Consider the following 22,794-nt stretch of genomic DNA (forward strand, 5'->3'; position numbering starts at 1 on the left):
GCAGCTGGCACAGACAGGCACACGGTAGGAGGAGGCACCATCACCCCTGCGGGGCCCAGCCGCTGACCTGGGTCTAGGATTCTGTGGACCTACAGGAAGCTCTGGACCAGCTCGCCTCTGGAATTATGGAAGCATGTAAACAAACATCTGCCAAACGTAGCAGCCTGAGCCATACCCACAGCTTGCTCACCCAGGGCCCGTCTCTGGGGCCTGTCAGGGCTCCCACGGGCTCAAGGCTGTAGATCTCACACTCTCCTCCTTCCATAAACAACTCTGACAATGGATCCCATTCGCATTTATCTGAATTTTATTCCAAGTGTCAGGAGCTACTGGAGAGAGAAAGGTCACGTGCAGGTGTTTTCCTTCAGCAGACGTTTAGCAGGGCTGCCTGCACTAGGGCACCGGGCCGGCCTCAAGCATGAGAAACAGCTAGGGAGCTGGCTTAGAGGGTTGAGGGCAGCTTTCCAAGAAGAAAAAGCTGCCTGCACAAAAGAGTCCATGGGACAAGTGGGGCGGAAAGCAGGCAGAGGTGAGACCCCTCCATGCAGCGGGGGAGGCCATGGGAGGGCTCTCAGCAACAACGTGACGTGTCACCTTGGCACGTGACATCCTTCTGTGAAGGGCGAGCTTATGGGGAGCAGGTCTAGAAGTGGAGCGGCCAGTCCGCTACGCAAAGAGTCCCTATGAGAGATGAGAAGGCCAGACCCGGGGCAGGGAGGACGCCCGGAGAGGAGACCGACCGAGGGCTCCAGAATCGTGGGGAGGGAGTCAGCAGGCTGACGGGGCCGGCAGGCTGCAGGTCAGCCAGAGGAGGGCTCAAGGATGACTCCAGACTCTAGCTCAGACGACTCCACAGCACTGGCAAAGGAGAGGTAACTTCCACAGGCAACCCTCAAATACAGGTGAAAAGAATGACAGCGGAAACCTGAAATGTGACGAGCAGGGTAGAAGGAGGAAAGAAGGAAAACAACTAGAGAGTCAAAAGCTGAGTGGAAGCCAGTACCATGGCCAGACAGTCAGCAACACGAACCCGGGACCTCTCCCGCGTCCTGTGACCCGCTCCGCACAGAAGCGCAAATGGAAGTGATGAAACATGCTGGGTTTCCCCCATTAGACGCTGCACAGTCCTAGTTTCTGCTCCATGAAGATTCATGCTTTCACTCACAAGATATTTACCGAGCACTGGCTGCGGACAAGTGTAGTTTTTCAGAGGGCAAAGGGAAGCAGGGCATGCCAAGCAAAATGAACAACCCACGAGAAACCAAGAGAGCACAGGGCACTGCGGCCTCTGGATGTTCATTACAGAGTCGTAGGTGGGCACCATGGGACGGGGTAAGAAATCAGGGTACAGGGCGGCAGCTGCCAGGTCATACGTAAACAACCTAGCAGGTTCTTGAGGAGCTTGGACTGTCTCTGAGCAGCGGTGGGCACCAGGGCGGGCTGTCTTCAGGGAAGGGATGTGACCGGTTTGCATTTCAGAAAGATGGCTCTAATGGCAAGGAAAGGCAGGGTTTCCAAAGCAGAAGGCACATGTCCAGGGGATGCCTAGGACAATCCACTGAAATCTGGGAAGAAAGTAGTAGAATTCCTCTTTACTTTTCTTACCTCTTCCTTTTGAAATGTATATCTTACGTATGTTTCATAATGCCTATAACACACGCACACGGCAGTGTATGTATTTGAGCCAAAACGCCTGAGTTCCCATCCCGGGTCCACCGCTTCCTACCGGGTCACACTGAACAGCATCCTTGCCTCAGTTTCCTAGTTTGTGAAATGAGGATAAAAACAGTAACCATCTGGTAGGATTTTTGTGAAGAGAAAATAAATTAATACTTGCAAGACACTCAGAATAGACCCATATCAAGAGCTCCATCGATACTTACTAAATTTTTTAAAATTATTTTTATTTTTATTTTTAAATTTTTGGTCACACCACATGGCATGTGGGATCTTAGTTCCCCGACCAGGGATTGAACCCGCGCCCCCTGCAGTGGAAGTGTGGAGTCTTAACCACTGGACCGCCAGGGAAGTCCTGATTATTAAATTTTAAAAATGCAACTTTGGGCTTCCCTGGTGGCGCAGTGGTTGAGAATCTGCCTGCCAATGCAGGGCACACGGGTTCGAGCCCTGGGCCAGGAAGATCCCACATGCCGCAGAGCAACTAGGCCCGTGAGCCACAATTACTGAGCCTTCGCGTCTGGAGCCTGTGCTCCGCAACAAGAGAGGCCGCGGTAGTGAGAGGCCCGCACACCGCGATGAAGAGTGGCCCCCGCTTGCCGCAACTAGAGAAAGCCCTCGCACAGAAACGAAGACCCAACACAGCCATAAATAAATAAATAAAATTAAATTAAAAAAAAGAAACCAAGCCTTCTCAGTGCCCCCCCCCAAAAAAAATGCAACTTATTAGTAAATAAGTAAATATTTATTGGGGATATATTTGCAGATCACTGATGCACACCGAGCATGGATCAGAGAGGGAGGGCAGACCAGACTTCTTACAAGAGTCCGTGTAGGAGACGGTGGAGCCTGACCCACAAGAATGGCAGCAGAGATGCAGAGAAGAATCAGAGGAATACTTAGCAGGAAAAGTCAGCTGACTGTGGCAAGAGGCCGGATGTAACAGGTGAGGGAGAGGTTTCTGGATGAGACACCTGGATGGGGTGGCCAGTCACCAGGACAGAAGAGCAGGGGAACATTTATAAGGAGCCTGTGGGACCCCAGACTGAGACACAGGCCTTGCGCTCAGGACATGGTCAGGGCAAGGAGGACATCTGCAGGTCCCCAGACCACAGCTGTGGGCAAATCCACGGAAATGGTAGGAGCCACGCGGTTGCCACTAGTGACAGCCACCAAACCTTTCCAGTCCTCCCCCACCTTGGGCACGGCAGGGTCACTCTCCCTGGGCCCTTGACATTGGGGGAGATCAGTTCTGGCTAATGAACTGCAGGGGCAGGAATGACAGAGGTCACTTCTGGGCTGACATGAAACCCTCAGGCTCTCCTCCCCTCCTGCCCGGTGACCAGCTGTGTTCAGGATGCTGACTGCTCTCTCTGCCTGGGTCCCTCGGTGAGCAGAGCCTCCTGAGAGTCTGCAGCAGAACAAGAAGGAAAGCTTGGTTCTGTGTGGCCACCGCGATGGGGGAGGCTGGTTATAAGGGCGTGCCCTGGCCCACACCGACAGAACCTGCGACAGTTAAGGGCTAAACAGAAGGGCCCAAGCTCACGAAGCAGGTGGGGCAGGAGGAGCTGGAGAGACAGGAGGAAAGTGGGACGAGGGGGGGGGGGGTCACTGAAAGGTGACACTAACTGTCCCAAAGTCCCACATTTCCAAGCATGCTGAGGACCATGTATGCTTGGAGGCCACTGCACTTTGCATTCCCCTGATTAGCACAGAGATAAAACAGGGTTCACAGGGCAGCGGGAAGAAACAGACTTTACCATTCTACATCTTTCCACAGAGAAAAGTGTTCTACTCAGAGACTGACACCGCTCTACCTTTCCACTTGCAAATTTTCAAACCCGACTCACTCAAAACAGTTTTCGATCACAGAAGCTACTTATCAAGTCAGCTGTTTTGCTAACACAAATACAGTATTAGACACTTGAAATATTGCTGTAAAAAATCCTCATGAAGATTATAGCTGCATCTTAAATAAGATCTTAAAATAAATGCCTTGGGGACTTCCCTGGTGGCGCAGTGGTTAAGAATCCGCCTGCCAATGCAGGGGACACGGGTTCAAGCCCTGGTCCGGGAAGATCCCACATGCCGCGGAGCAACTAAGCCCGTGCGCCACAACTACTGAGCCTGCGCTCTACAGCCTGCGAGCCACAACTACTGAAGCCCGCGTACCTAGAGCCCTGCAAGCCACAACTACTGAGGCCCGCGTGCCTAGAGCCCGTGCTCCGCAACAAGAGAAGCCACCGCAATGAGAAGCCTGCGCACCACAACGAAGAGTAGCCCCCGCTCACTGCAACTAGAGAAAGCCCACGCGCAGCAACGAAGACCCAACGCAGCCAAAAATAAATAAATAAATTTATTTTTAAAATTAATTTAAAAATAAATAAATAAAAAATAAATGCCTTGTCTTCTTTAAGGAGGATTTAACAAGAATAAGAGCAAATTTTTGCAACTCTCCTTGCATAAAATGACCCCAGAAATAACAAGCTTAGAAAGGTTCAGAAGTCACTTTTATAAACTTGACATATTGATTTCTGTAGGCTGCAAAATGTTTTTCAAAAACACCAGCTGTTCCACATAATGTCATTGGAAAAAAAAATCTCTTTTCCTGGTTTCTTTTACTATTCAAATGCAGAATAAAATAAATAAATGTTGAATATATATCAAAAATATTATTTTAACCTGCCATGGTTCAGTGTAGGGAAAAAGCTTATTTTGTTTTCTTCTAATTGTTTTAACAAGCGAAAGAGTCAAGGTCAATTCTTTGAAATGTCACTAAACTGCTCTTTACAGAGCATGAATTAAAACAATTACGCAAGAATTTTCCAAATTGTAATATTGTGCTTGGCAAACTAAGGAACATGGAGCAATCATCACAGGGACGTCAGCCACGAGGCAGCTGGGCGTAAGGTCATTTCTGCATATTTTAGAAGCTTCAGCAGTGGCCAGAAAGGGAAAAACACCCAGAGCTTCTACCTTTCCATTTGGTATCTGTTAAATTAAAGTGCACTTAGGTCATCCAGATCAATGGACTACGAGGCCGTTTTCTATACAGCTTAGCACTGGAGGAAGTGATAATCGTGTTAGAAAGGACTGTGCCTGTCTGCCACTGCTGAAGAGACTGCCTAATTAATTACAGAATAGGAAATAAACATCAGGACCATACAGGATGGAACTTTCATTTCCCATGAGGTTAGAGAAAAAGCTGAGAGAGGTATACTGAAATGAATAAAATCAACATCCACGAAGTAGAAATGAGACTGGTTTTAAGACACAAACGCGGTAGAGCTGGGCCAGCCACAGGGTAGGAGTGGGGACACATGGGATGGTACCCAGCCCTACCTCCGAGGAGCTGTGTGACTCTGGATAATCATCACTTCTGGACCTCAACTTCCTCAATTATAAAATTATGAAATTGGTTTGAAAAGGGGGTTTTCTGAGCCTATCTTAGAAGGTCACATATCCTTGTGACCCTTGTCAGGGTTGGCGATCAGTCGTTGCAGGGTGACTATAAAGTGGGAATACAAGGGAGACGTCTGTGGTGACGAACAGTCCTGTCTCCCGACTGCCGTGGCGGCTACACAAACCTACACGTGCGATGAATGATGAACGACGCACACAGTACCTCACTGTCAAGGTCCTGAACTTGACATTGTGCTGTAGTTATGTAAGACGTCACCACTGGGGGGAAGAGGGTAAAGGGTACGTGAGACCTTTCTGTACTATCTTTGCAACTTCCTATTATTCCAGTAATTGTTTCAAAATATGAAGCTTTATTTTTTAAAGCATTTCTTAGACTTGGAAGCAGACCCTTATTACTTTCTCAAATTGTACTTATGAAGATCATTCCTTTGCCCATAGTTATTGATCAAATATATATAACTGTCTTACTTCACAACTTTCACAGAAATACAATTTCCAGAAGGATCAAAGATATAGATAAAAAATGAAACCATACAAATAACAGAGGAGTATATAGAAGGTTGTTTATTATTTTGGGGTATAGGTAAGTGGTCTAAGCTATGATAAAAAGGGCAAGAAATTTAAAAGAAATATTTGACAGTAGTGACAATGCTGATATTTAAAACTACAGTAAAATGCAAAAGAAGAAAGAAAGCAATGCTACAAATGAAATTAAAAGACAAATGATAAAACTGGAAAATATTTTCAGAATATATGGTGATCTAAAAGTGTAACAAGTAAAGGGCGTGAGCGAGAAATGCCCCAAATTACACACAAAACAAAAACCCCTAATAACTGCAATGAGAGAGTCCACGAGTGACCAAATAGAGGCAAATTAAAATAATTAAAGAAAATTGTTCACATTAGAGATTAACAGGATAAAGACTGACACAACCCAGGATAAAGAGGGTAAAGGCAGATATGAGGACACAGCCAACGTCGGAAAAGTAACTGATAGACACAGTCTACCGGGTAGCTTGACAACATGCGTATGTGTCAAAATGTAAAAGATGCCCTATTTTTTGTTTGTTTGTTTTGTTCAAATAGTTTTATTGTTATTTTATCAACTAAAGTTTTCATATGATTTATTCAGATAAAACTCACATAACATAAAATTAACCATTTTAGAGTGAATAATCCAGGGACATTTAGAACATTCATAATGTTGTGCAACCACCACCTTTATCTAGTTCCAAAACTTTTCTATCATTCAAAATAAAACCTGTACCCATTAAGCAGTTTCTCCCCATTCTCCGCTCTCCTCCAGCCCCTGGTAACCACCAACAGTCTTCTGTCTCTATGGATTTATCTCTTCTGAATATTACATATACATGGAATCATAAAATATGTGACCTAAAAGATGTCCTATTAACCCGAGAATTACATTACTAGGTATTTATACCTAAGATAATAAAGACACAAGTGCAAATATAGTAATAATAAAATAAAAATGCATGCTTGATTGTACACCCGGGTAGTCTTCTGTTTGTTTGTTTGTTTGTTTTTAATAAGGGAGAAAAATTTAAAACAATATTCAGTGTCAATCAACTGGAGACCAATGAAGGAAAACCTATGGCCCATGCACACAATGAAATGCTGCGTGGCCTTTAAAAATGACAAAAATCTACACTTACTGACTGTTGTCAGTCAGAAAGCAGAGCATCGCAATCAGAAGCACAGACCCTGCAGCCAGAATGTGTGCATTCAGGGTCCAGCTCCACCCCTTATGGGCTGTGTGATGTTAGCAAACTCCTGAACTTCTCTGTGCCTCAGTTTCCTGGTCTATAAAATGGGAATGATAATAGTGCCTATGATGTTGCCATGATAATGAAATGAGCTATTGATAATAGTTGTAAGATACTGAGAACAGTATCTGCAACATAGAATGTGCTACAAAACAGCTTGTTAAAGAAAAAATATTGACATGAAAAATTTATCTGCTCCATTAGTGAGTGAAAAAAGATCACAGAACATTATATATGACCTCATTTCTGAAAAATGTATATGAACATATATAGAAGTGAGAAAGATCTTTCTTCACTTTTATACACAGTGTAATAGACATTATACCTAGGCAGTGAAATTTTGGATTATTTTTACTTTCTTCTTAGTATTTTTTATATCATTCCAGGTATTAAAAAAGAAAACAAATAATAATGATAATATCCAATTGGTACTCTTGGATACTTTTGGAATCTAAACTGGTATGAGCTTTCTAGGGGGCAATTTGGCTATATGTAATACACTTTCTGGCCCAGTAGTTCTACTTTTAGGAATTTATCCTACAAAAATAACAAATAATAATCCACACATACACATATATACACATACACAAACGCATACATATACATAAGGGAATGTTTATTAGAGTAATATTTATAACAGCAAAAAATATGGAAATAACCTAAATTTCACCAAATGTACCGTGGTTGGCATGAACAATGGGATACTATATGGGGTGGAAGAGTGACGCTGCAGAGCTCCATGAAAGATCCTTTCGGCGAGGGCCGTGAATACCCAGGTGAAGAGTTTGTACTTCCCTGTGAAGCGGCGACACTGCAGAAGTGTGTTTCGGGAAGAAACCCCCGAGGGCAGCACAGCCTGGGGGAACATCCACGGACCGGGCTGACCTTCTCACGCGCCCTCCAAGTTAGACCTAGGCCTAAGGCCCGGAGGAAGAAGCAGCCAGAATGTTCGGTGTTGCCAAAGAGGGATATCCCTGATTTCTAACCACAACTGTGCAGAAAGCCCAGGAGTCTCTCAGAGGGGGACGGACAGGACAAGCCAGCCGTGTGAAGGCACAAAACCAAAACAGACTCTCAACGAGACAGCCCTGAATGAGCAGAGAGACTTGGGTTCTCAGAAGGACTCGGGCCAGTCCAAACAGAGCTGCCCTGATGGCTAGATCTGGCCCCTCCGGTTAAAACGAGACAACCACTGAGTATTTGTGCGAGAAAAAGAGAGCAGGGGCCAGGGCGGGGTGCGTGTGTGTGCACATGCGACACACTCAGAGGGAGGGGGGCGGGGGTGGAGAGAGGAGGGGAGCAACTGCATGACCAGGGCCGGAGGGAACGAGTCCCCTGGAGATGAGCGCCTCAGGTGCAGGGCCGTGGCCTCCTAACCCTTCCGCCATCGGCCACCTTATTGCTAAAACTCTGTGTATTTGCCGAAAGGACATTAGGCTCTGAAGCAAGATGCTGCTTCCTCCGAAACCACCGTGCTCCTGCCCCGTCTCTCACACGGCGAGCCCTCACGCTCTATCTTGGGACGGCTGCCAGCCCGCTGCCTTATCCTGTTTGAATCCGTGTCCATTATTTGCATCAGCCCCTGCAGTCTAGTAAGAGTTCACGTGGTCACCTGAGAGCAGTTCTTTAAAGGAAAGAACAACATTTTGTGTTTTCTACAACTTGCACAGGTGTTGGCAATGAGCCTTGGCCACCAACCTAGATGTTTGATAAATATTAGGTGATGTCTTACCTCAATAATTCACCCAATCTGTGCTAGGATTTTACACACCAAGGGTCTTGCTCTACTGTTGGGAGGTGTTTCTAGGACTTAAGAATTGGGGTTCAGAGTCAGACAGTCTGGTTTCAAAGGCCAGGATCCCTTTCTAGCTAAAGAACCCCGGACAAATTGCTTAACGTCTTAGTGTCCGAATGCTCTTATCTATAAAACAGGAAGGACAGCAATAGCACTGTGTCCATATGGCTATGAGCTACAGTAACAGCTAACATTTATGGGGTGCTTTTTTTTTAACTTTTTATTTTATATTGGAGTACAGTCGATTAACAATGTTGTGACAGTTTCATGTTCACAGCAAAGCGACTCAACCACACATATACATGTATCCTTTCTCCCCCAAACTCCCCTCCCATCCAGCCTGACACGTAACATTGAGCAGAGTTCCCTGTGTTACACAGCAGGTCCTTGTTGTATCCATTTTAAATATAGCACTGTGCACATGTCAGTCTTACGGGGTGCTTTTGAAACGGCAAGTACCGTTCTAAGCACTGTACAAAGTCCTGTCTCATTGAATCCTCAAAGTAATCATATTAGCTAGTGCTGTTTTTATTCCCATTTTACAGAGGAGGAAAATAAAGCAGAATGAAGTTAGTAAATACTAGAGCTAGGATTCAAACCCAGGCAGCCATAGTCCAAAGCCCAAATCCGTAACCAGAACTGCATGCTTAGCGTGGTACAAAACACAGTAAGAACGTCCTAAATTCTCAGACGTGGTTTGAAAACTTCAAAAATGGTGCAAGAATCAAACAACAACAACAGCACGACAGCAGAGGCCCTCAGCTCTCCGGTGCAATCTTGCCGTTTCAGTCCTCCTAGAAAGTTGTCTAGGAGATGTTCCCCGCTCACACTCACACGTCCTTCGGCCTCTTTCAGAAGTTACTTCAGAGCTGAAGCCTTGCTAAGTACTTACCTGGAGGAAGCACCTGGTATTCTTCACGTTCTTCAAGAACGCCTGCCACAATCCAGGCCATCAAGGTCACTCACAGGGGCCTCGAGCATCCCACTGTCTGCTCTCCTGCTCACACGGCCCCACTCGTCCACTGAGACACCCTCCCTCCTTTACTCCAAACGCCACCCAAACTGCGACACCAGGCTCAGTCCGGAATTCCCGTCAGAACACTTTCTCAACTCCTGATTTATTATCCTGTAACACTTTGCATTTTAAAAGCCCATCGTCTTACCCCGAACATAAGCTCGAGAGCACAGACACTGTCTTACCCTCTCTGCAACCCCCCGCAAGCATCTACTCAAGTACCCCCGTGACCTGCGCTCTGTGGGCATCAGCTACCAGATGATACACTCGATTCCAAGATGACGTACAGTAACAGTCAGTAATCATTGCAAAAACGAGCACTTTCCAGATAGGCGAGACATGTATAAATATGTGCGATTTCCAAGTAACAAGTGAACCAGTAAAAACAGATGTGAGTAGTTACATCCGTGTGAGTTATCAGAAAGTGACGCGGTCGGCCCTCGGGCAGCACTTACCTGCCTCTCCCTCCTCCTCGCCCAGGTTCAGCACGATGATGCAGATATGCTTCCTCAGCTGGCGTGGGTTGGAGAACTTCCGGCAGCACTTGCTGCACTCCAGGCTGCTGGGAGCCGAGCTGCCCCCTCCCTCCGGGGCCCGCGGGCTGTCCCCGCCGGGAATAACGTTGTTTTCCGCCAGTTCCTCTTCAGGGCTGGCCTTCTTCGTGGACCCCTTTGGCCTGCCTCTCTTCCTCTTCATGACCGAAAACTCTATGAAGGAAGAAAGAAGGCACCATGTAGTCACAGGAGGCGACAGTGCAGGGCATGCACTCAATTTCCAAGTGTGGAAATATGTTTGGTTCCACGTTTTGTTAAAAAAGGAAAGTCTGAAGCAGTTCCAGAAATGAACAGCTGCAAACAATCATTAGTGCTAATATCTCTGCACCTCTATGCTATTGTATAATCAATTTTGTAATAATGTGATTTAAGAATATCACTTTATCAGAACCTTTGCACGTGCTTCTTCTGTAAGGTGGGCAGGATGTTTTTGTTTTTGTTTTTGTGTTTGTTTTGGCTGAGCAGCCTGTGGGATCTTAGCTCCCCGACCAGGGATCAAACCTATGGCCCCTGCAGTGGAAGTGTGGAGTCCTAACCACTGGACCGCCAGGGAAGTCCCGGGGAGGATTTTAAGTTGTGACCATCAGCCCCCAGTTCACAAACCAGGCTCCTTATGAACCACCATTTCCACTGAAATCCAGTTCTCAGAAACTTGCTAAGGACTTCTTTGCAAAGCGTTCTCAAAGGCTGCTTGGCTTTTCATGCTCTTAATGAGTTACACAGCTATTCAGACTATTTCAAGGCATCATAATTATTAGATGCAAATTGTTCTGATGAAAAAGAGAAAAAATAATTACAATCTAAAGCCACCAATTATAGGACTAAAGACAATATTTTTCAAGTTTCCTAGAAACCAAATGATTTAAATGTCATGATCAGAGCTGCTTTAGAGTAAGTTTCAAATCATTTTTCATCTTTTATTTCTTCTTAATTAGCATTCACTGTTAAGGCACTTGTCTCCAAGGGAAGGTGGGAATTAAGATGGGTGAGTGGGGTCAGGGGGCATCGTGCCGTTGTGTGAAGGTGGAGTGCTGTGTCTTAGGTGATGTGACTTGAGGGGTACCCAGAGGAGGCCAAGCAGGGGGCCAGCACAGCCTGGCCGCCGGGCCATCTTTGGAGAGCCACCTGTCTGGCTAAGGCACGGCATGTCAGCAGCCCTCTTTGCATCTGAATATCAGGGCAGAGGAAGGGTCCTAGGTTCTAGCACCATCTTGAGGGAATGTCATCTGCGGAATTATGATCCGTTCAAGGTCCCTCCTGCTCTCCCCAAGGCTACGGTTCTGCCCAGGAAACGTCAGCCACAGTGCCCACTGCTACCGCCGTGAGGACTCTTTAAGTGGGTCACTTGTGCTCCCAAATCAGACAGGAAAGCCATGGGGCGGGAGAGGAGGGCAGGAAGGTTCTGGAGCCAAGTCTGCAGGGAAAGAGCAGCGTGACAATGAGGGCTCTGGACAGAGAAGGCTGCTCTGACGTGGGGTCCCCAAGAGCTCAGAGGGACCAGGCACCAGCATGGGGGAGGCGCTGAGAGAGGGGAGCTCCCTGGGGAGCAGAGTTTCCACTGAGCTGCAGTGCCAAGGGCGGCTCCCCCTTGACCTAGAGCTCCGAACCAGGGCCTTCCGTGGCCAGGGCAGCCCAGCCCAACACACAATCACTGCCTTCCCTCTATCTCACCGGGCATGTCAGAGACGGGGACGGGGGTGGTCAGGAACAGGGGAGAAAAAAGTACTAAACAACAAGAGAGCAAACGAAGAGACCAGAACAAATGAGCAAGGGCACAAGCCCCTTGGACCCCTCTGCCCACACTGAGATTTTACCAAGGAGAACGACGGCTGTGTGGACACGAGGCCCAACCGGTGCGGAAGGGGGGCTGGAGGGGGAGGTGAGGAGAGCGAGGTGCAGAGTAAGGACAAACTCTTCACCTCCAAGTCATGAAAACTCTCCTCCTTATTATTCTTTACAGCAGCGACCTACTGAAGCAGCAGGTAATAGAGGACGGAATTCGCAAAGAGGCTACAAAACGCCCACCTCATGTCACATCCGCTGAGCTGCAGAAACGTGCTGCTTAACAGTTTGTAGGAGACCGTGGTCCAGCCCAACCCCGATGCCAGACTCCGCACCCCGCCATACAGACAAAGGTCCTCCTCTGAAATGTCCTGAGGATGCAGCTGGGTAGTGAAGAAGGGGCTTTACCCGCAGAGAGGTCTGGCCTCTGCCCTCAGCCACTGGGGGTGACCTCTAGGCCCCTGGAAGGCCCTGCCTGACAGCAGTGCCCACGTGCACCGGGGTTTTAGCCACAGGACTAACGCTGTGATTTGTTTCAGGGGCTCTGCAACAGGTCAGGTCAGTCCTGACCTCTGGATGAACTGGAGAAGAGAGGTATTAGTCTGACCCGCCGGAGAAGCTGGAGACTGGGGGCCAGCCACGTGAGTAGTGTATCATCGAGCCCCAAACATCTCCGGACACCAAAGGCTCGGGTGAGCGTCCCTGGTTGGAAATACTCTTGAGTCCCGTCATGTAATGTAGCCAGAAGAAGGCAGCGGCGTCCAGGACATCATGGGTGTAGGAGGGGGACCGAAAGCCCCTTGTCTGGAACCCCCCCGGTCCTGACCTCACCCAGGCATCTCCCCCTTTGGCTCGTTCTGACCTGTACCCTTTTTGTTTAGAACTGTCATCACAAGTACAGTGCTTTCCTGAGTTCTGTGTTGTTCTAGAAAATTATCCAACCTGAGGGAGTCCTTTGGGTGCCTCAAGCTTGTACCTAGCTGCAGAAGTGTGGGTGGCCCTCGGAACCCCCAAGTTTGTGGCTGGTGTCAGCAATCCTGGGCAGACGCAGAAGTCTTGCAGAAACCGTGCCCTTCACCTCAGGTTCAGATTCGGCGTTCATGGCGGCAGCGTACCCAGCGCCCTCTCCCCGGGGATGCCCAGAGCAGGCGGCAGCCGCGGTGCCCACGGGTGCGACCCCTCTCCCCGCACAGCGGGAGTGCAGCACGGCCGGCCGGACCCAAGAGTCGTGCGTGTGTCTCCCCACAGGCAGGACCCCCTGAAGACTGAGTCCCGTCCCGATGGCTTTTTATCCCCCAGCACGTGACCCGGTGTCCCGCCCAGTGGGCACCCCATAAATCGTGGTGACTGCACCCCAACAAGCAGGGTGCAATATGCTGTCAAGGAAGAAACGTAAAATCAGCCCTGAAAGCTCTGGAAAACCTCTAACACGACGGTGACAAAACTAATCTTACATCTTGCTGCATCCATAATTCAGACCCTCAAGACCTCAAGCTAAAAATGAAAGACTCATAAATGAACTTGGAATCATTTAAGCACCGAAAAAGAGTTGCTGCTGTCAACTACCCCCACGGTACAGAAGAGCGGAGAATCCTAGAACTGGGCGAGGAAAATCCTGTCGCCTCTAAATCGACACATTTTAATGGCATCTGAATGGAGGAAATTTCAGTTCCTGTTCCTGCTCCCTAAATTCCTCTCCTCAGGCGTCACTGAGCTCTGTGGATTTTGTCCTGAAGACATCTGCCCGTACACCCCCTCTCTGCTCACCTAGACCCCTGCACGCCATCTCAGAGTCCAGCTTTCTGCTCTGGTCTCTCTCAGCCTCCACCCCTTGTCTCACTGCCACTCACTTGCTCTAGAACTTTCCATTGTTCTTGAGGACTTTGCCCCACGACGCTGAGACCTGGCTTTCCAGGCCCTTTATCACACAGTTCACCCTACACATGTGCACACGCATGCACAAACACACAGAAGCACACACACGCGCACGCGTGCTCGCTCGCTCTCTCAACCACTCAGGGCAGTGTTCTAGGCCTCCCTAAATATGCAGAGGGAACACCTGCCTCTTTTTTACTCCCTGTGCTGTTCGCCCTCCTGCACCCCAATCAGAACCCTAACTCCAGGGCAGACCCTAACTCCAGGCCCAGTTCACATCTCAGTACCTCCTCTGTGAGGCAGCTCGGCCGCCCCTGGCTGGTCTCGCAGTTGCGTGTAAGGCACACACGTGTGCAAGCTCACCCACACCATTTCCTGACTGTGTTTCTCTCCCCCCACCTTCCATCATACACCCTGAGGTCCCACAGGATCTCGGGCAGAGCTGGAGACGTAATAGATACTTAATACAGAAATACACATTGATCAGCCGCTTAATAATAGGAAAAGATGCATTTCGAAAACAAAGCATTTCCTAGGTCCCAAGTTTCCAACAGGAAGAAAGGGGCAAGCCACGGTGCATCTGGACCCTGTCCCAAATCCATTACTGGGGACAACTTCCTCACAGGCAGAAAATTATCCTTGTAGATCCAAGGCCCGACCTAGCAAGGGATGGAAAGAATCAGCCCAAGGTTTTTAAATTTAATCAAAAGACGACATGAGCATTATGAAAAAAACCTCAACATTATCAAAAATCTAATAACATAAGCCCTTTATTTGTACATCACTCAAGTTTGTGAGGCACTTTCCCAGCTATTATCACATTTTATCCTCATAAAAACCTTCAGAGATGAATGTAGCAAATCTAACTCCTCAATAGGAAAAGAAATGAAGGACCGACCCAAAGGTTGAAGGGACTTGGCACATTTTCCAGAACCTTCCACTGAGCTGGCAGACCCAGGATCTGGGTTCCTTCTTCGCCGCCCAGATCTTTCTGCTGAGTCTTGTGGCCCTCGGATCAGTTCTGGACATGGTAGTGGAGCCAAGAGGTGCACTGCAGAGAACAGCAGCTGGGAGTCAGGCAGACCTAAGTTCAAATCCCCGCCAGCCTCAGTTTCTAACATGAAAAATAAACACAAAACTGCCTCTATTTTATAGAGTCACTATTAATAAAAAGCAGTCCATTAAAATGCTGAGCACAGCACTTAGCAGGTGATCGTTATATGGCGACTGCTTATTATTATGGCTACAGGCATGAGTATTCTGACTTGGACTGTCTCTCTGAAGACACTATTACCTTCCCAGTCCGTCCACTGTTAGATCGTGTGATTCCTTGACGTACACCCATTCTTGTTCATTAAGGCACTTTTTCCTCTATTTCTTCATTTTAAAACATCTCACACACCGAGAAAGCCAATATAGAATTAGAAGTGTATAAATTCCACTCTGCCTAAGACCAAGGATAAAGCCAGCCTTCCAACTCCCACTTTGCAGCTCAACCTCCAGTCACACCAACTCGAGAATTTAGGAATATCCTGAACCACTAACACTGCCAGGCCCTGGCAGTCAGCCTCCCTGACATTTAGTGCCCAGGAGCCCAGGCAGCAACAGAGAGACAGTGAATGATGTCAGAAACAAGGGACCGTGGGGCTTTTAGGGGCATTTAGGTTTACAGGAACGCAGCACCCCTTTACAGGACAGGCTGCAGCCTGTCCTATAATGCAAGGCTCCAGGGAGGCAGAGGGCACCCCAAGACTGCTCCCTGTGGTTTTAGCAGCAATAATGTGGAAATGCCACATAAATAACAGCAACAATTAATAATCACTAGGCACATACATCTCAGGCATGTGCTAAGCCCTTCACATGCATTGCCCCAGCAAATCCCTGAGGATTTCCCATTCTACAGAGGACACTGAGGCTTAAGAAAATTAATCAGGACTTCCCTGGTGGCGCAGTGGTTAAGAATCCACCTGCCAATGCAGGGGACGTGGGTTCAAGCCCTGGTCCAGGAAGATCCCACATGCCGCGGAGCAACTAAGCCCGTGTACCACAACTACTGAGCCTGTGCTCTAGAGCCTGCGAGCCACAACTACTGAGCCGCGTGCCACAATGACTGAGCCCGCGCACCTAGAGCCCATGTTCCGCAACAAGAGAAGCCACTGCAATGAGAAGCCCACGCACCGCAACGAAGAGTAGCCCCCGCTCGCTGCAACTAGAGAAAGCCCGCGCGCAGCAACGAAGACCTAATGCAGCCAAAAATAAATTAATTTTTCTAAAAAAACTGAAAAAAAAAAAAGAAAATGAATCAATCTGCCCCAAGACCCAGAAGTAGCCGAGCTAGGATTTGAACCCAGATCTGTTTGCCTCAGTCCGTGAACCTGCCATCCACGCCAGTTAGGTTAATATCGGAGCACAGAAATAGCACATTTTGCCCTCTACTCTGAGTTCTGCAGGAAAACGATGATAGTTCACCCAGCCACAAGCTTCAGTGTGACCCGACTCCCAACCTGAACAGCAGATGGATACACAGCGGGTGGGAGGGCTAGAAGGGCAACGTGCACACACCAGGTTCTAAGATGTTAGGTACTAACATGCATTTGTCTCAGGATCCGTTTTTAAAAAGGCTAATATCTTATCTCCCTTTAACAGATAACAAAAGCCACTTGCCTAAGCCACCAGCAGCCCCTCCACGGCTGTGGTGCAGGCTGACCCCTGCGTGAGGGCCACAGAGGGCAGGCGGGGGCCTGTCCCTGTCCCAGGCCAGGCTCCACCAGCAGGCGGAGCGCCCTGCACCGCCTGCATCAGCCCTGAGCACACTCTATCCCTGTTCACCCAGAAAGAACGCCCGTGACTAACTCATCGGCCCAGGATGGAGGCACCTTTTTGTAATCCCCACAAAAGCAGCAGGTGTGCCAGCGCAGCCGCGGCATCCCATGAAAGCCCCAGCACTGAAACCTGAGTCCATCGGAGGCCGCTGCCCCCAGGCTGCCTGCCAGAGCAGACGAGAGGGCTTGGGGTGCAGCGGCTCCTGGGACAGCGAGTCCAAGATGCCTACACACTCAGAGTGACTTTATTCGTGGCAAGTGCCCAGAAGAGACAACACAGAGATTTAAATTTAGACGCCAGCCCCCCTTGGGAAGCCTCCTTTCACCCTCCAACTAGACCACGTGTCCCGCCTCTTTAGCACCCCAAACCTAATCCCAGAGAAACACCTTCCCCACTGCACTGAAACCGCCTCTTTGTCCAAATGCCACCCACCAGCCAGGAGGCAGAACCAGCAGGAACAGTGCCTGGGCCTGCTCTGTGCTCCCAGCACCTAGCACAGCACCCAGGCATACAGCAGGTGCAATTAAGGAATAAATTAAGAAGGAGGGAAGGGGAACGGGAGAGAAGGAAGAGAGAAGAAGGAGAAAAGAAGAGTTCCTATTAAAAGTATGAAAGGGGAAGATGATGGAAGAACCAAAACCCGGCTCTCAGCAGACCCAGGTAAATTCCTGCTCAGGTAAGCCCAGTGTCCCCGCCTCCATCAGGATGAACAAGTGTGCGCACACACATTCACCCATCACACACACACTCACCCACCACACACACTCACCCAGCGCACATGCACTCACCCAGTGCACACGCACTCACCCAGTGCACATGCACTCACCCAGTGCACACTCACCCATCACACACACACACCACGCATGCACACACCCATCACACACCCATTCACCAATCACTAACACACACTCATACAGTCACACACTCACACGCACACATTCTCTTTTACACACTCATACCTACATACAAGAGGGAGAATGAACTTAGTCCATTAGGGAATTTTTTTCTCGGACCAGAGCCAGAGATTTGATTAGCAAGAAGGGAGAAAAATAAAAGGCTCTTCTGCAGACCTTTTCCAACACGAGCAAAAGAGATTAAAAGGCTATAAAATAAACCAGAGGATTTAGGAACCTTCATGTTATAAAGGGAGACCAAAATAATAAATCAATTACTACTCAGGTAAAGGTTTAATTAAACCATTTCAAGCATCTCTCAACTTAAAATGAATTGTGAAGGTTAAACCTGAATGGAAATCATTAGAGAGAAACTAAGATTCTGGAAGTTTCAAATTTTATGGGCTTGGACAAAGAGGAGAGGAAGGACTTGGGGTTCTTAATGAAAGACTTTTGAAGAAATTTTCTCATATTAACAGTCTAAGTCTAATTAAAGTCTTAAGAAATACTTTTTAAAATTAAATTACACAGGCAACTAATCTTCCAGTACACACACACACACACACACACAAAGAGAAAATGTATTCAAGAAGAATTTAAGTGAAAAGTAAATTAGTTAATAAAGGAAAATAACTTTTAAAAGAAGTTCAAAGGTAAGAATTTGATCATACCAAGAGTACCACAAGAACACTGCATGGTCAGGCCGCTCAAGATGGCTGCACTCTTGCTCTCTGTCCATCCCCTGCCCGACCAGGGCTGCTTCACCTGCACCCTACTCACCTGACTGATCTTCCTGTGTACTTGACCCAGGCCCCAGCTAGTGATAGTTTATCAAAGGGGCGGTGAGGGGCGTGCCCCTCGACTGGTTTCCCTGGTAACTAATGAGCCCAGCTGACATCAATTCCCCTGTAACTGGTAATCTCCCCTTCCCCCCACCCCAGGACCAAGGCTACCAACACGTCCTGCCCTCCACGCCCCGCACATGGTGGGGTGTCCCTCCAGGACTTTGCTTCAGACCTGTAAGCTCCCCCACCCATTAAACCCCTGATGTCTCTGTTGCTGACTCTGGGCTCTTTCTTCGGCCTTGAAGCTGGGCAAGCACAGGCCTTGCAGGCCTGCAGGGTTCAGCCCAACACCTGGAGGAGCAGCCGGGAGACGGAGGAGACTCCCGCGAGCGCCGAGATGTCGGGAATGGAGAGCTGCGGAGGCCGTCCACTAGCATGCGGGGCCCGAAAGCTGCGGGCGCAATCTCGGGGCGGCTGTCCACTAACTCGTGGGCCCCAAAATTGCGGGGAAATCCCAGGGCGGCTGTCCTTGCTGAGTGAGGGCTGCCGAGAGATCTGGAGAGCAGTGCCCTCTAACGGCTCTGCTACTGTATCTAAGTGAGCCTTTTGTAATTGGTTAAGCTAGTAGCTCTCTAGAAGGAACTGGTATTTCTCTTGTGCCTTTGAGAAGTAAATGATCTACCTAGGCTCCCGGGAACTTTAATCTTTTGTGATCTCTAAGAGTAAAGGAGAAAAAAGAGCCTCTAGGTAAACTCTATAGAAATAATTATGTTAGGGGAATGTCTATCTAAAATAGTCTCTCCAGATTTCGGGAACTTGAAACTAAGTTAAAAGAAGAAAATTCATGGGTCATTTCAAATAGGATAAAATATTAGAACATTAATTGCTGGGTGGGTCTAAGTTTATCTACCTATGCCTGCTTGGGAGAGGAAGACTAAAGCATTAAATTTTCCAATCAGGAAATGCAGAATGACTTGCTTCTTGGTTTTTGCCAGAGGTTATGGTTTTCAAGGGATAAAATTATAATCAGTCATAATTCTAGTTATTGTAACCAAGTTTATCGATTACATTGTAATCAGGTGTTTAACCATGACTTTTTTAAGTCTTTTGTCTTTTATAGACAGTTATTGTTTTACTCTGATGCTTTTGCAAAAGTGCTTCATCTTCAAGAAGATTCACAGTTAAGGACATTTTGACAGTAACAGGTCTCTGATAAACTTCAGAATATACTGCTGAACTGGGTAAGAAATTAAAGAATCCTAATGGAAAACTTGATGGCTTCATTAAAAGTTAACAGAAAGATTGGTTACTGAGTGAACTGGTCAATATGGTTATAATTTTTATGGGTTTTGTCTGGAATGTTCCTGGTTTGATCTGTTTTCCAGATAGAGGGAAACCCTTCCCCTCAAGTTGGTTATGACTTAACAGCAACTGGGTAAATTACACCTGTGGGTAGAATCGAAACATTCTTCTTTTCTCTCTGCCTGGTCCCTCCAGAAACTGGGAACTCTAGGGTTCTGAGCAGCCTTATCAGATGAATGGGGAAGACCGTCTCCTGGCATGTGCCGGAATCTCAGTGTTTTGGGGACCGAGAGGTCCACCGAGGCAGAGCCTGATGGCAGGCCTTTGGCATGGTTTTCCTGGCCCTGAGAGGCCTTTTGGGAATTCAGTCTGAGACTCCTGAGGAATTCCCCCTCAGCCAGTTTGGAGGAGCCTATGTGGTCAACTGACCAGACTTATTTTGCCAACAAATTAATTTTGATTGGCTGAGTTTGGTGGAGATGAGAGTAATTTTAGAGAGAACAATATTATGTTTCAGTGGATGTTAAATTCTAGTTCTGTTAATTGAGGTCTGTATTTATGTAAGTTATTGTGTTAGCCATACTTTTGCCCTGATGTTCTGGATTGAAAGAAAATGATCCAGTGAAACTGTCACAGAGTTCAATCACTCGTGAAGTACGACACTGTTGCTTTAAGTCTGCTGCTAAAAGCACATGTACAGTGCTTGTGTGACAACTGGGTACAAGTGATAAAATGTATAACCTATAAAGTGTTTCCCCCATTAACATACCTGAGCCTGTTCACGAGATCTGGTTAGTTTTCCCCCAATGTGAATGAGTAGGTGAATATAAAGGAGGCGTAGCACCCACATGATCTGAACCTGGGGTAGGAGAAAGCACCCCAGCATCTCGGGACAAATGTTTTGATCATCAGTGCTTTCTACTGGAAGATGTGCAATCAAAAGGGGAAATGATGGAAAAATCTGCACATGCTGCAGTATGGGGAAGTCATTCCGGATTATACATGGTTTAACTTAAACTTTACTGACCAGAGCAGCCTGTCTTGTGGCCTTTCAGACAGGAGTTGTACATCTGCTTTGGCCATTGAGGAAAGGAATGCATTTGAAAGCCAGAACGGTTCAGACATCCAAGGTAAAACTAGGTGGCCACTGTATATGCGATTTTAGACACGTTCTCCTATTACTGAAGAGTCTTCTGAACTGTATCTCAGATGTGGTTACTGCTCGTATTGTGCTTAATTGTCACCATCTCCCCTGTGTCATGCCTGTTAGGTGTCTCACATTTCGTCCCCGGCCTGAGGGAGGAAGTGTATCCGAGGACACAGCAGCACGGGCCTCACTGCGAAATGAGTCTAGTTGCTGAGTGTCCCGCGAGATGCCGTGGTCGCCCTCCTCCAGGCTTCCATGAAAAATCGACCTGGCTGCTGTGACTATGCGGGGACTGCTGACCATGGGGGAGAAAGACTCACCATCTTCCGGTCCCACAAGCCAGTACATCAGAAGGACCCCCATCGGTAAACGTTACTGTACAACTGACTGCCTATGAGCCCCCCTGGGCTATGCTGGGTGGAGTGGAATAGGCTGGCTTCTGGACACACAAGTCCAGCTAGTGGGATTAACTGCTTTTTGTTTAGAAAGACCCAATAGGTCCACCCCTAATGGCACCCAACATAACACGGGGTGGCAGACCTGTCCTGTGACTGCTGACTCCTGGCTAGGCCACCAGAATGTTCCCCTTAAAGCCAGGCCTTCGCCTCCCCATGGGGTGGCTCTGGGTTTGTGACAGGGCACTGCTGCCACTGACTCCCTCTCCATTGGCCTTGTAAGCACTTGGCTCCAAACTTTGCCCACATCGCGGCAAATGACTGCTCTGAGCGTACAGTTCTAGGTGTCTCACTCATGATACGGTGGCCGTACTGTGCTGTGGCGTCTGGCTGCAGTGCCCCCTACACACTCGACCCCAGGGATATCAAGGAAGACGAGCAGACCAAGACTGTAAGGGTCGTGCAGGGTACGCAGGGGTGGAGGGTATGGTCAGGCCCCTCAGATGGCTGTTCTTTTGTTCTCTGTCCACCCCCTGCCCGGTCAGGGCCTGCTTCACCTACACCCTGCTCACATGACTGCCCTTCCTCCGTCTTGCCCAGGCCCCAGCTAGTGACAGCTTATCAAAGGGGCGGTGAGGGCCGTGCCCCTCGACTGGTTTCCCTCGTAACTAATGAGCCCCCCTGATGTCAATTCCCCTGTAACTGGTAACCTCCCCTTCCCCCGGGAGCAAAGACTGCCCCATGTCCTGCCCACTGTGCCCCGCACACGGTGGGGTGTCCCTCCAGGACTTTGCTTCAGACCTGTAAGCTCCCCCACCCATTAAACCCCTGATGTCTCTGTTGCTGACTCCGGGCTCTTTCTTCGGCCTTGAAGCTGGGCAAGCACAGGCCTTGTAGGCCTGCAGGGTGCAGCCCAACAATTGGAGGAGCAGCCAGGAGACGGAGGAAACTCCCGTGAGCGCCGAGATGTCGGGAATGGAGAGTTTTCACCTTATGCCACTAACAGTAGCAAGTAGAATTTCTCCTAACTTCTCAACAACTCAATCTTCTGTCAGGCATGTTTCTCTGAGCACCCTGGGGATGGCCAGAGGGACTCAACCAAAACCTTGTGTGTCTGGAGTCTCTCCTTGTTAACGGTGTCAGACAGATGATCAATAAGCCAGCCTCTTTAGAAATGCCAGGCTAAATACTCCCGAGAAAGAGCAACTGGATTATTAGTGTGACTAACGAATCCTGCGACGGGACGTTTACCGCCACAGATCGTGCTTCTGCACAGGAGACTGGCCATCATCTCTCATCGTATAAAAATTGTTTTCTTGGGGCTTTTTCTGACTCTGGTTTTCAGCTGTTCCTCCTATACCATATATTTTCTTTGTCTGCGGGGACCTAATTACAGTGCCTGGATGGTTTCTCTAATCCATCCGCCTGCTGCATCTGATGCCATTCAGTGGGAAGTGTCTGGACACTGCAAACAAGATGTATCTCACTTCCGACTCTGACTGTGAACCTGAAGCATTCTGCGAATCAAAGCTCTGCGTTGGGAA

At 48.2% G+C, this 22,794-nt stretch overlaps 1 protein-coding gene across 5 annotated transcripts in view; it reads right to left on the minus strand.

The window, feature by feature from the left end:
• ZFAT (zinc finger and AT-hook domain containing) overlaps nt 1-22,794 on the minus strand; it is a 178,968-nt gene that overhangs the window by 124,619 nt on the left and 31,555 nt on the right. For all 5 annotated transcript variants that reach the window (XM_082433776.1, XM_082433773.1, XM_082433772.1 and 2 more), the window contains one exon: nt 10,150-10,401. In XM_082433776.1, coding sequence (XP_082289902.1) covers nt 10,150-10,401 — 252 coding nt within the window. The remainder of the gene's footprint in view (nt 1-10,149; nt 10,402-22,794) is intronic.

This window comes from Balaenoptera physalus, assembly GCF_965194825.1.
Source record: "Balaenoptera physalus genome assembly, chromosome: 17".
In the NCBI taxonomy this organism is placed as follows: Eukaryota; Metazoa; Chordata; class Mammalia; order Artiodactyla; family Balaenopteridae; genus Balaenoptera; species Balaenoptera physalus.